At 35.7% G+C, this 14,975-nt stretch overlaps 1 protein-coding gene across 1 annotated transcript in view; it reads right to left on the bottom strand.

Moving 5' to 3' along the window:
* The window catches only part of LOC123312206 (retinal guanylyl cyclase 2-like), a 147,849-nt gene that overhangs the window by 19,481 nt on the left and 113,393 nt on the right, over window positions 1–14,975 (bottom strand). Inside the window, exons 13-16 of the mRNA XM_044896503.1 lie at window positions 8,231–8,423; window positions 7,412–7,589; window positions 2,039–2,050; window positions 1,711–1,959 (exon numbers count right to left, since the gene is read on the bottom strand). Of these exons, the coding sequence (XP_044752438.1) occupies window positions 1,711–1,959; window positions 2,039–2,050; window positions 7,412–7,589; window positions 8,231–8,423 (632 nt within the window). The remainder of the gene's footprint in view (window positions 1–1,710; window positions 1,960–2,038; window positions 2,051–7,411; window positions 7,590–8,230; window positions 8,424–14,975) is intronic.

Genomic DNA, 14,975 nt, shown 5'->3' with positions numbered 1-14,975 from the left:
TTGTATGCGTAATGTACCTTGATGCATAATAAGTATCACTATACTTAATTAACACCCTTCAAACATATCTCTATTTAGGTCGATGAAAAAATATAACATGCACCTCGGCAAAAAACTGCCTATATATCTCGGCTGCTAGCTTCGGCTGTGCCCCCCTTATTAATTTACAGGCTCGATTATAATAGACAGTTTTTCGTCCTCGGTACATAAATAACAATTTTATGAATTAATTCAGAACTTCATAGGAATATGTGTCAAATAATTCACGGAAATTTCAAAAATTTTCCCGATTTTAACCGATATAATCAGATATTTCACTGATTACGTTTTTGAGTAATGTAATGTTCAAAAATAAAAAATATCAGTGATATTGGAAAAATTTGGTAATAATTGGTAATTGGCTGAATTCAACTCTATTCAAAAGATCCACAGATGTGTAGTGTTATAGATTTAGCTTGTTATTCTGAAGGGAATTTGGTTCCTTCAGGGGTGGCATAGCTCATTATGAAAACTCAAAATGTTTATATCTTTTTATCAGGGCCGACTCAGAAAAAAATGGTATAAAAAAAGTGTTTCCATTGACATCAAGAATGTATTGTTAAAATATTTGTACGCGTCAAAAGACTCACCCTGTTTACCTTTCTATAGATGATGGAAACCTGGTAGCGATAATTTCTTGATGAGTTCATTTCAACCCACCAACAATATGGCGGTGAAAGATTTGTAGTGGTTGAATAACATATACTAGTGAAAATCATTTAATTCAGTTCCTGATTTAATTATGGACTCTCATGCAGTATCGGCCACATTAATTCAATATTTGAAGTAATTACCTAATGGGAGATTTGATTCCCATCTGATTGGATTAAATCAGAGGGAATTACAATTCAGTTTTGTGTTGCTTCGGGAAAAACCGTTTCCAATTGATTCAGAATATTAATTGAATTCCTCATTGCATATTTCCATAATTCAATAGTGATAGAAGGAGCAGTTATTCCTATATTGCCCTTCTTTAATGGTTTACAATATTTTATGACCCATCCAAAACCGAAACCGTTCATCTATATTTGGATCGAGTAGCCATAAACTGCTGTACAAGTTTAATGGAAGATACAAGAAAATTAGAGAACAAAACACCAATTGATCCATTTAAAATTCTATCAAGAAAGTTCTTTAGTTATTTCTTGATTGATATATTAAATGTTGTCTGGAACACAACTAATAATGTTTCAATTTAGGTATTCAATCAGTGTGAGATATTTTTATCGATATTATAATTTCACAACCTAGTATATATAATTAGGCTTTTGCAGACCTATTTGCTCATATTATAGGTTCGATAAAGATAAGGAAGAAGCATAAAAGGTAATTACTTGTACGAAAACATCAATGTTTTGACTAGAAACATGGTATAAAATATTCAATATTCAGATGTTGATGGTCTTTCATTATTCTCAAGAAAAATTTGAGATCTGATATAGTTTGTTTGTATGTACCTTCATTATGAATAAAAACCCCGAAAACCTTCATCTACAAATCCTTTCATTGAACTAAGCATTATCGAAAATTTATTGAGATTCACGTCGAGAAACATAAGACCAAAATTTGATAATCCTCTGACCGAAGATTCTTTCCCAAAAATTTTCTGATTAAACGCAAGAAGCAAAGAAATCGCGAAAAAAATTAAAAGGAGGTTTTCAATTCACTCACATTTCAGAAATTGGACCTCCAATTTCTTCCAATGCTTTCCCGCTAACCAAACTGGAAAACTTGGACAGCTCCATAGACCTGATGAACGATGGATTCGTATCAACCTTCTTCACCTGGTGTTGCTCCTCCTGCAGAGATGGCTTCAGGGATTCTTTTGAGGTTGCCAAGCTGGGCGAGGAATTTTCTGGTTGTTCGAAAGACGGATTCTTCAACATTTCCTCTTGGTTTATTATAAGACTTTCATCGAGTCTGTCGAAAAATTAAGGAATGGATCCACTTATCCATATTTTTCTACTGTATGCATGTTATTAAGTTACAAATAACTTACCCATGACTCTCCCTTGAAAGAGTAGCAGGAAAAAAAAGATAAATATTAAAGTGGAATCGATCGAGAGTTTTATTTGTCAATAGATAATTATCGGAAGTAAGTAGTAGTAGTATATTGAATAAATAATTTAACTAGGACAATCACAGAGATGTTTTTAGGTAAAGTGAATTACAGACCGAGAGAAGAGTTATCTCCTTTTGGAGTAATTGCCCTCAATATCGAAAAGACATGAATAAATAAAGTATTGAATGTAACGTTCTGGTGCATATATATTGTATTAGTGAATATGTGTGACAGACTTATGCAGGTGGTGATTCTGCTGAAAAAAGCATGAAGTATGCTGACTGACCCCATCTTTTTGGTAATTTCTCGAAGGTCTATTTTCGACTCGCTTATATCTCAGAAAAATTATCGTAGATCCAAATGTGATACATATTCTGAAAGTGCAGCTCTTCTTGTAACAAATCTCGAAATTTCATCTAATAGTTGGGGAGCCGACGATGCTAAATCGGGATTAACTCGAGCGTCGTGGAGACCTAGTGGATTTTGAAGATTAGATGGTAAAAAGAAAAGAAGGTTCTATCATGTATGCACTCTCAGCGGTGGGGAAAGCGTATGCAGGTTCTCGAAGATGTAAAAAAAATCGTCAGGTGTACATACTCGAGCGTGTCAGATTAAGATACTGTATATGCCCTACGTGTCTCTGATAATAAATTCATGCTCATCTGACAGTTTGCGCGGTGGGACTGTCGAACGGAAGAGTTGAAAATGGTTAAAAAAAAAATTTATAGCGTGTCAAATTTTTGGAGGATATGTTGATTGGATCCAAAGGAAGGTACTTTTAAAAAGACTGACAATTTGGACGTGACGCAAGGTCGCAGCGGTTCTTTGAAAATGTAAAAAAAATCGTTACCTGTACATACTCGAGCGTGTCAGATTTTCATACAGATGGTTAATCTCGGTGTTGTAGACGTGTTGACCCATTAATCTGACACTAATCAGGGGGATTTCCTTAACCGGTCACTTTGAAGATGATAAAAATGCTTTTTTTTCGAATATTCCCCTGCCTGTACCTCTATTCCTTCTTGTATTCATTATGAAAGTTGTAGATAATAAAATTCTACGCAACTTTTGTCTGAAGCAATTTTACATACTCTTAACCGTTCTTGAGTCAGAGGGCGATAAGGGTGAGGAGCTTAGCCACACATGCGAAAGGGCAAGGTCAATGTAGAATCCCAGTCTAATCTACATTCATGCAATTGTCAAAATGACAAGGTATTTCTATGATGACAATTTCGAAATTAGTCTCTGGCTGAACCTTAGAATGTACTATTTTCCAACGAGTGAATTTTCGCTTCAGCATGTATCGCTAAACACTTCGCATTAATCGCCATATATCTCAAAAACGTTCAGATGTAGAAAAAATTGCTTAGGACAAAATTTTTAAAAAATGTTATGCTCTACAACTTTTATAATGAATGCGAAAAAGATGTGAAGCCAAGGGGAGGAGATAGTTCAAAAAAACTGACACGCTCGAGTATGTACAATGATCATTTTTTTTTTTACTATTCTGACAGACTGTCCTAGACAATTCCCCCTATATACAGGTCTAATTTTTGGTAGAGGTACTCTATAGGGTCCAAGGTATGTCCCCTTATATTAATCTGACCAATCGAGTAAGTCCCGAATTTCCCCCTAACCCAACTATCGCTCGATGCAACCGTTCAGTCTTGACGAATTTTTAACTGACCTCTTCTTTTTCGAGATTTTTCGATGTTTGAAAAAATATTTCTCTCGAAGGGGGGGATGGTCGGGGGAGCATTCCACTGGGGAGTGGAACCACCCTTGACTGTAATTCGACTTGACTTACGAGAAATAAGGGGCATACGAGCCAAATAATCCCCGAACGTCTCATTCTCTTCTCAAATCCGAATCTTTCACTCAACCAATATTCTCTTCACTTATCCCGGTGAGGTGTTGAAGCCCGGATAAGAAAAGACACCCCCTGACAATAAGTACTCCGATACGAAATTACCATTCGACGAAATCCAGCACCTCCCGTTCATCCAGCGGAAACTCGTCGAAGGAAACATGACGTATTTATTTTTTGCGTTCCAATTCTCGGAATGAATTTTCCGGATGATTTTTATTCGTCGACGTGCTTTGCGATTTTTTGGGTTCTTCGAACTGCACGTTCCGATTTTTTTACGGCGCTATTATTATTGCTTTGTGCTTCGCAGAATATTTCGCGTCGCTCGACGTGACCTGATAAAGCCTAATTGATTTTTTTTCTTGGTACGAACTATTTCTAATTTATTCCATGTTTTCCATTGAAACCTTTCAGTGTATCATTCTGCAAACTATATCAAAGTTATAATCAAGCAATGTTGGAATATTTGCCCTTTGTAGATAACGTAGAGAATGTCGGGAATTTTTTCCAATTAAAGGATAATATGAATTTATGAGTCGACTGATCTACGCAGTTTATATGCTTCTGAGGGTGTAGGGTATTACCCACCTGAAGAAGCGAAACCCGTGTAGTCGTGAGTAATTTGTGAAAATCATGCAATTCAGTTTCTTTAGTTTGATTATGGATTATACAAAAAAAATTTATTGCCTTATTTCCACCTTGTGAAATTTTTCATCATTCAGTCGAACCAAACTCTAATTTGCAACAAAGAAGAATGTGATGTAACTCCTCCTATTAATTGGACATTCCAAACAAGAATACAAACCCTGGTGTCAATTTTTGTAAATAAAACTATAAAAACTTGATACACTTTTGTTTTTTTCATCGAGGAACGGGGAATATTTTGGTGTTTCAATAAGGGTTTTCATAAAAAATATATCTTCATCTGTTGAAAATATCCTCATCAATGTCATGACAATGGGGAAAGCTTAGTGAAGTTTTCATAATTTGCATCCTTTGAGCAAATCTTCGATTATGAATGTCTTGTGAAGATGTCAGTTTTTATTATTTTCTACGATGAAATGAAATTTTAGTCAATGTCTGAGGACATATGTATCTCGTCCTTATAGCAAGGTAAAGTGATTGTACATTCATTGGCGCACCCAGCGTCGAAAAGCTAACTGATTTTGCTATGGTAAAACCGTAAAAAACTACTTTCATCAAGCTTGCAGCTAGGCGTGCCCCCCCCCCAGAACCTATGTGTGCCCTCCCCATAATATCAGTCTGGGTGCGCCACTGTGTACAGGGTGGGCAAAATTCGTTGTCTACTGAGGGGATCTCGAGAACTATAGCAGCTAGAAGAAAACGGACGACACATTCTCGAGCTCTTTTTTCTTGACTAATCCAAAACTGAAAACAGATCCAGCCTAACGTTCAAAGATTTTGAGATATGAACGAAAATTTAAAAATTGTCATTTTCAATGAAGCTGAATAACTCGTTTATTTGAACTCATATTAAAAATCCGTTGTTACATTCTACAGGCACTTTTTTATGAAAAATTCGAATATGATATCATTAAATTTTTTCATCCAGTCATTTTCGGGATACGACAGGGATTTCCGATTTTTCAAATATAAACTATAGTTGAAAGTTTTCTCATTCTGCTGCAATTTTTTTGCTGATTTCAAAAATGTATCATATGTTGCTATTCACATTAATATAACATAAGAAAAAAAAATTTAATACTTTTTCCTGCTTTTCGATTCACTGTTGAATTTTTAGTAGGCTGGCGTAACCATAGCAACCGTTGAATATGCATTTTATTTTGTGAACCTGAGCCTTTATGATTGCTGAATAAATATTTCGATGATTAATTTGCCATCGTTTGTTCTCGCGATGTTTGGCATGCTTATCTTACGATGGTTTTCAATTCGAATACTACCGTGGACAGACGTACCTATTTTTTATCATCTTACTTCTGTAAAAATCATAATTATAGATAGCTTTCGTATTTTATTTATATTACTGACTCTTTAAGTTTTTTTCTTGAATTGAGAAACGATAATTGAATAAATTTTCTTCTTTAATAATCAGACGAAAGTCTTTTACCCTCTTTTAAAGGATATCGATCTCGATATATAAAAGAAATAATTATTCGACAGTCTGTGATTCCTATTACACAAGGTTGAGTTCGCATAGGATTATGTGGAGTTCACAAACCATAATGCATTTTCAACGGTCGCTATGGTTACGCTAGCCTACTAAAAATTCAACAGTGAATCGAAAAGCAGGAAAAAGTATTGAATTTTTTTCTTATGTTATATTCATGTGAATAGCGACATATGATACATTTTTGAAATCAGCAAAAAAATTGCAGCAGAATGAAAGGACCTTCAACTATAGTTTACATTTGAAAAATCAGAAATCCCTGTCGTATCTCGAAAATGACTGAATCAAAAAATTTGACAATATCATATTCGAGTTCCTCATAAAAAAGTGCCTGTAGAATGTAACAACGGATTTCGAATACGAGTTCATTTGAACTCGGAACGAAAATTGAGAAATTGTCATTTTCAATTAAGCTGAATAACTCTTTTATTTAAAAGAGTTATTCAGCTTCATTGAAAATGACAATTTATCAATTTTCGTTCCTAACTCAAAATCTATGAAAGTTAGGCTGCATCTGTTTTCAGTTTTGGATTAGTCAAGAAAAAAGAGCTCCAGAATGTGTCGTCCGTTTTCTTCTAGCTGCTATAGTTCTCGAGATCCCTTCAGTAGACAACGAATTTTGCCCACCCTGTACATTTCAAATCGTTTTCGAAGGTAGGTAAATTAACTAACCTGGATATGCAACCTCAAAATGAAAGGATTTACACAGAAAACAAATGTGTTTCCCCCAGCGATTCCTTTTCAGCCTAGTCAGTTGATATACATATGAATTTCAATAACATTCCCACAAAATTCATTCAGAAAATCATTTCTGATTTACTAATCAACTTGGACGAGTTTTCCTAGCATCAATGTTGCAATTTTAGCCATTGTATATAATGGAGAAGGCAAGATATTATAGTTGTGATCATATTTCTCTTCATTATGATCGGGAAACGAGCCAAGATTTTCGGATTAAAAAAAAGTGCTCTTTTTTATCAGGTGATTCAGAATTTTTTCATGAATACTTCATGACATTTATTGACCTAAAATTGATAATAATTAACACACTTGAATCCAGTTTCGACAACCAATCTTCAAAATTGAGAAAAAACAACTATAAACTGAGAAAAAAGGATTAATTTGACGAAAATCACAAAATTCTCTTCAAAAATGACAATGACTGTAGTAACTATTTAGTTCGAACTGTCATGTCATTACTATGTCTGCAGTCTACATTTGAATTCCCGATTCGGAAGTTAAACAACTTGTCTGCATTCATTCCAGGAGCTTTGAAGAAATTATGGATACTTACTCGACTGGTGGGGGATCAGGCAGTTTTTTATCGAAGCCATCTTTGCCCAGTAGCCAGTACGTCTGCATTGTTCCTTTACCCTTCACTTCTGTCGGTCCTCTGTATTCAAGGTGATATCCTCCAGCCTTTTCCAGCTTGTTTTTGGTAGCTTCTGATAAGTGGATGCGCCATGCAGCCCCTGAAAAGCGGAGTGAGTTGGAAATGTATGATATACGGTTCTGGTACAGCAGGATATATCGATGTGAATGGTATCCTGATATAAAACGAATGATGGCCCAGATTTTTTGTGACGAAAAAATAGTGTTCTTTCGATCTTTCTATCAAGGCTCATATCAGTTTCACAGATAAAAAATACAAGTTTTGTTCATCGTATCCTAGGCTATGAACTACTATTTCACGACAAAAGAAGTTACAGGTTATGTATTTTCATGTTGCTACTGCAAAAATCATTAGAATTATATCTCGTTAAACTAGCAACACTTGTGTAAGGCCTTTTAAGCTGAAATGTATCTCCAGTTTAATGATTTCCATTCACACTGATTGGATTATCATGAAAAGGTGCGCAATTCAAATCTGGTGTTTATTATAACATTCTTCAGAACTGAATCCATTTTTCATCAGAACACTGCCTCATTTTGAGTACTCATCCTAGTGAATTGAAACGAAAGCTAATTCAAAGGGTTTTCCTGGGTCTCATCCAGGGCGTTAAAAAGCGTGAACAACTTCTAGCCCTACGCTTCTTCAACTACCGTTTGAATCGGGCCTTATTCTAGAAAAATGATAATTTGTACATTCGTATTACGAAGACAGTAGACTCACCTGTTGATTCCATCCTAGAAGCCGTGTTCACGGTATCGCCGAAGAGGCAATAGCGAGGCATGGTTAGTCCTACGACGCCAGAGCAGCAGGGACCGGTGTGCAACCCTATCCGAAGTTTCAGTGGCGTGTGGGGTAGGTGCCTGATGCGGAACTTTCCGCTCTGATGGAGAAGGTCTAATGCCATCGTGGCGATCTGAAAGAATCGGCTGTGAATGGTGAGAATCATTTTCGAAAACGAAAGGAGAGGAGAACTGCATTATTAATCCCCATTTTTGTCTCCATTTTGGAATAAAATTATTATTTAGGGGGATGATGGAAGACAAACTCGAGATGAAGCAGACCTTCTTAAGGTAAATCGATTTCGGGTATACACTTCAACAGAAGTGATTTGATTTATCAATGAATAATTCATTTCAATAAACAGGGTGATTCTTCGACTCTTCACAGAAGATTGTTGAGGTCAAATGAAACACTTTTTTCTTATAGCATTTTTTCGGAATCGGGTCGGTTTAAAAGATACAGGCTGTTGATAAACCAAAAATTTTTTATTTTTTGTTCTAGTTCACCAATAATCTTATAGAATGAAATGAATTTCGGAATATAGTTTTTTATTTCTTTGATGAATACTTTTGGAATACAAGATATCACCCACGTCTTCAAACTAAGCCAGACGCATAGACCTAATAATACATTTTATTATTTATTTTATTAGGTCTACGGCCAGATGCTATCTAATGAGTATTTAAACGTTTTGTAAAATAAAAGTATCCTTCATATTTTCTTGTATAATGAGCCATTTTCGAGTAATTTGATAATCAAAAATTAAACTTTGGCAGCTGAATGCAACTCTGTCTACAGATGTGTAGTGTCACAGATTTAGCTAGTTATTCTGAAAGTAATTTTGTTTCTCCAGGAGTAGCATAGCTCATTGTGAAAACTCAAAATGGCTATATCTTTTTATCAGGGCCAAATCGGAAAAAATGGCATTTTCCTTTGACCACTAAAATCTACTGTTAAAATATTTGTACGAGTCAAAGACTCACCCTGTATTTGATTGCAAAAATCAACCAGACTTCGAATGATATTCCTTCTTCAATATCAGAAACGAAGAGGAAAGTAATCTCTGATTCCAAAAGGAAAAAATACGTGAGATTTCATTTCAACTTGAATAAGGGAAGATCCGGTTCCTTATTTTGCTCACCTGTTGCATGTCTAAATTACATTTTCATCAATTACCACTCTTCAATCCAAAATATCAATCACTCCTAACATGGAGGTATATGTCATTGACATACATACAAAATATATAAAAAAAGGAAAAATTTGAATTAAATATAATCATAAAAAAAGTATCGCTAATCAAATCATCATCAGCAACACAACGTCTAGCTATTTCTGGCTCAAAAATTTGGGGTTGCCATTCAAAAAACTTCCATTCAACCCCCGTAGAGGTTGTATGACAAATTCCTCAATTATTCATGAAAAGTCGCGTAGCTTAAAATGAAAATTGATATAATATATTCTGGCATTTTTCCACTTAAGAGTAAATACCGATTAAATGAATTTTTTCGTTATACTCTTTTCTCACTCTGTGCATAAAGACCTTTAAATAGGAATTGTGAACATTTCAGTGGAATTATGGAAGCACTATATCAATGCATTAATTTTTCATTTGAACATTCTCAATTAATTAAGTGAGCAAACAATGCTAAAAATGCATATTTGCAGATCAATGCGGGTTCATCAAACTCAATTCCATCATAATGTAACGTCCAAGTTTCCACATCGAGCAGTTTGATGTCTTTCTGAATTAACCTATCAAATCAGAATTGATGAAAAATTCATGTGGCGCGCTGAAGGTATGATGAACTGCGCAATCTGGATAATCCATCTGGAACAGCAACTGGTGCACTATTGGAAGTTTGCCCTCTACGTAATTTCCTCTTTATACGAGCCAAAATTGAATGTGAGATTATTCTATTATCGTTTGTTTGATGAAGTTAGTTTGGCGGAGATCCAGTGCGGTGAGGTTTGATTAGCACTTAATTTCCAATTGTCTTTGTCTTCCGCAGCCATAAGAACCATAAGAAAACGATTTTTTGATGACGAACGAACAATCTAAATTTCTACTTTTTCTTTGACTAACAGAAATTAGTAAGCTAGTGGACTTCTCCAATAAAATAAAAGATGAACCGAATAACACGAAAGAATTCTTCATCATCTCCTACATATCTCAATATTTATTCAAATGGGAAACTAGACCGGTATTCATAAACTCATATCGAATACCATGAGAGAGCTTTGCAGTGCTTTCGTGTTTCGTAGACTCATGAATATTTTCTCAATAGAGAAAAATATAGCATCCACATGTTAAATCAAAACCACATGCATCGAAGGATATTTCTTTGATGGATGTGTGGCTCTTTGATATATTTTTAAAATTCCAAAGCACTGAAGCGGCAGTGCCTCTCTGAAAAACTGAAAGAACACAGCCATAGGCATGAGTAAAGATGAATAAAAACAAACGCCTGAACAAATACTATGAGTTAATTGAGTTGTTGGATCTTTTCCCTATTTTTCCCGTACCTTTTCGTCGGCCTGTTTTGACCTCTGAATTATTGTATTTACACTGAGTGACAGAAAACGGATCACCCAATAAATGAATTACTCACAACAAGTTTTGTCGGTTAATTTTGATGTTACCCAACTTCAAAAGCAGAATTTGAGAGAAATCCAACCGTAGGAAAAAAGGGAAAACTTGATTAAGCGTTGGACCTCCACGATATCATATTCATTCAGAAATACGTCTGAGCATACGGATTTTCTTTTGAGGCAAATCATTGGAGACGAATAACTTGCAAACTGAGATTAAACTTTAGTGCATCTAAAGGGATACAGATTCGGATTCAACAACTCTATTGGTTTAAGATGAAAAGACATGATTAGGGCTGTTCAGGATGATCGGGTTCTTTCTTCTACTCATGGGTTTACACAGTTTACACATCATGAAAAGTAAGCGAGACGATAAAGTAATCCTTGATTCACATATAATGAACTGAATATAACAAAAGACATAAGGAAAGCGGGCTGGGTTTTTTAGGATTTTTCCCGCATAGGTTCACACGATATGAAAGATAGAGGACTACAAACTGTTCGGTTGACCAACTGTGGATCCATAAGATGTGAGAGATGCGACAAAGGAAACCTTCCGGAAGGACTTCTGGTTGTCCTTCAATGGCCAAGGGTTAAGGGTTCACAGAACATGGAAAATATGAGCGACTAAACCGTACAGAAATCTTTATGATCTCATCCGCCTTGAGATATAGGCAACAAAGGAAATATTCCGCGAGGAAACAGAAAAGATTTCGGTCGGAAAATCCGGAGTTTGTCTCTGAAACGATATGTCATATTTTCTACATTACAGTTAGAACCTTACGACCAGTTTCATAATCTCTATCAGTTCGAAGAAGAAGTTATCTATCTGCATCCAACATTGTTTTATGAAAAAAGCTGTGAATTCAACGTTACTTTTGCAAATGGAAAGACAAAGCTACAGCTGCATATACAGGGTGGGCCATCCATAACTTTCCACCTCGAATTTTGAGCTTTGGGATGGAATAACGAAAAAACGCTCGGACAGGTCAAATTTTGTTGAAAGGGGGAGAAAGAAGGGTGTTCAAATGAGTTTGATATCTCTACCCCTCTAGCTGCAACCCCTAACAGCTCTCATTTTTGAATAGGGAAAAGGGGGTCGAGCAGCACCTTGTTGGAAAGGCATTTCAATTTCCTGCATGAGTGTATTTTTTTTCATCGCTCTATTATTATACAGAGTGACTCAGCATTCCATCAATAACTTTCACACGGCGAATTTGGATCTTTGAGATGGAAAAAACGCTCGGACGGGTCAAAAAATGAATTCAATATCACTACCCCTCTAGCCGCAACCACTTAGAGCAATTATTTTCGAATAGAGATAATAGTAGCTTTGTTGAAGTCAAAGATCCAAATTCGGCGTGTGAAAGTTATTGATACTGAGTCACTCTGTATAATAATAAAGCGATGAAAAAAAAATACAGGAATGCAGGAAATTGAATTGCCTTTCCAATAAGGTGTGCTCGACCCCTTTTCCCTATTCCAAAATGAGAGCTGTTAGGGGTTGCGGCTAGAGGGGTAGTGATATCAAACTCATTTGAACTCCCTTATTTGTCCCCCTTTCAACAAAAATTGACCTGTCTGAGCGTTTTTTCGTTATTCCATTCCCAAGCTCAAAATTCGGGCTGGAAGGTTATGTATGGCCCACCCTGTAGGAAGATAATTGAAACGAATTTTTGAATCTCATTATTCATGAAAAAAGAAAATAGATATTTGAAACAAACCTTGATTGTCAAAGGACAACCGAACATTATTACAAAGTTTTAGGGTTGCTGGGATCTAAATCGTTTTTATTTCTGGAAGAAAATTGGCCTGTTTCAACGATTTCAGAGATATTGATTGAGACTTTGCGTGAAATTACAGCGATATGCACCACGAAACATTGGATCCGAAGACAGAAGAGTTATTTTCTTCAAAATTTCATCACACCAAAGTCCATTTTCCCCAACATTCTCCAGAGTCCACTCTGTTCAGTTTTTTTCCACACTTTATGAGAATGCGACCCTTTTCCGATCGCGGCGAGAACTCCAAAATGGAATTTGGTGCAAAAAGGGGGCAAGTCCTAAAAGGCGTTGACACGGTTATGATATACGACGGCGGTCTGCGAGCGTTTACGGGGATAATAAAACACGAAAGAAATATTCCCCGTCGAAAACCTCACGCTCACTGGATTTGTTTCGACCAAACCGCAATTTCACGCTCTCTGGTTTCCTTAATCTGACTGATCTGGCGTGGCGAATTTTCAAATCTGAATCGGCCACAGTCAGCCAAATTGATCCACTTAATCTGATTTGTGCCATAATATTTCATATGAGACCCAAAACGAGACTCGAATATTTAGGAGAAGTTTTGACCAACATGGTCGCTGAGGGTACAATCATTGTTCGGGATTGAATCAGTAATGAAGTATTATGATCTTGATATTTTTTCTCATATCACCATGCTCCAAGAAGAAGAGCAAAATTCCTTTCAAATTCTTTAACCTTTTAATTGAGGAAACCTTCCATACTAGATCTGCAACCAAATATGGAAAACAGGTGAATAGCCTGATGAGTGGTGTGAATCAACCTTTATCCCTATGCACAAGAAAGGATCATTTACCATGTGCAGCAACTAGGTACAGAACCATTACATGACAGGCTGAAAAAGATTTTACAGCCAATACTTGAACATCAAACAATAAATTATGGAGCGAGAGAGTTCAATATACCTACTAATACTGCTCTGCTTCGTGAACAACAGAAAAGATTCTGAGTTCTTGAGATGGCATCTTCTCTGGAGCACAATGAGCAAAAGAGAAGCTTCCCAACGACTGGTTAACCAGATGAATATCTTTATGATAAAAAATCGACCTGAGTTAAAATATAAGAAACTCAAAAGCTTTCAGAACAAGAAAAGAAAAAGAACTAGACAGGGATACATACTGTCACTTTTTCTGTAAAATATTCACTTATTATACAGGGTGTTTCATTACTAAATGAACATACAGTAACCTGAACTAGAGCTACCGTAGGCGAGTCCTAAAAACCCATATATGATAGGTCTAATCGATTCCATAACCGAGATACAGGGTGCTTCATGTATTCACCTTAAATTTCAATTTCTCATAACTTTTGAACCAACCAGTATAGTCGGTTGATATTTGGAATATATGGTTCACTTGCACAGGTCGATAGATTCACATTTAAATTTCCAAAAAATTCCAGGTCCGTAATTGAAAAATATGGGACATCTTCCAAGCTGGGATTCAACACCCTGTAAATCAAAATTTTTGGATTTGATGGAGATATTTGAAAAGAGCAGAAAATTTTCAATGAGATTCATTTTGCTAAAAGAAAACTCCAGGGAAAGCGAAGTGAGGAATGATTTCTTTGCTTATTTTGGTTACAAATCGTTCTAAGACCTGTGTAAGTGAATCATATATTCCAAAAATCAACCGACTATACTGGTTGGTTCAAAAGTTATGAGAAATTAAAATTTTAGGTGAATACATGAAGCACCCTGTATCTCGGTAATGGAATTGATTAGACCTATCTAATATGGGTTTTTTGGACTCGCCTAGGGTAGCTCTAGCTCAGGTTACCGTATCTTCATTTACCAATGAAACACCCTGTATACGGGGTACGTCTTTTACTCGTAAAAATATTTAAACAATAGATTCTTATTGAGGTCAAAAGTTTGACTTTTTTTCTTTAGACACCATTTTTTCCGAATCGGCACCGTTCAAAAGATACAGTCTGTTGTGAAACCGTAAAAAAAATTTATATCTCACAAACGGTTTTATCGAATGAAATGAATGAATATAGTTTTTCATTTATATTTGAACTTTTTGCATAATAAGATCATTCCTCATATTTTCTCGTAATGCGCTGTTTTCGAGTAATTTGATATCTGCGAAATTCGAAAAATTGGGTACCCTTTTCGAAAGATTCACAGATGTGTAATGTCACAGATTCAGCTAGTTATTCTGAGGGTTATTTTGTTTTTCCAGGGGTGGCACAGCTCATTATGAAAACTTAAAATTGCTATATCTTTTTTCAGCACTGAATCAGAAAAAATGGTGTAGAAAAAAAATGTTTCTTTCGACCCCAAG

This window comes from Coccinella septempunctata, chromosome 4 (genome assembly GCF_907165205.1).
Source record: "Coccinella septempunctata chromosome 4, icCocSept1.1, whole genome shotgun sequence".
In the NCBI taxonomy this organism is placed as follows: Eukaryota; Metazoa; Arthropoda; class Insecta; order Coleoptera; family Coccinellidae; genus Coccinella; species Coccinella septempunctata.
This window is presented reverse-complemented; position numbering and strand designations above follow the sequence as displayed.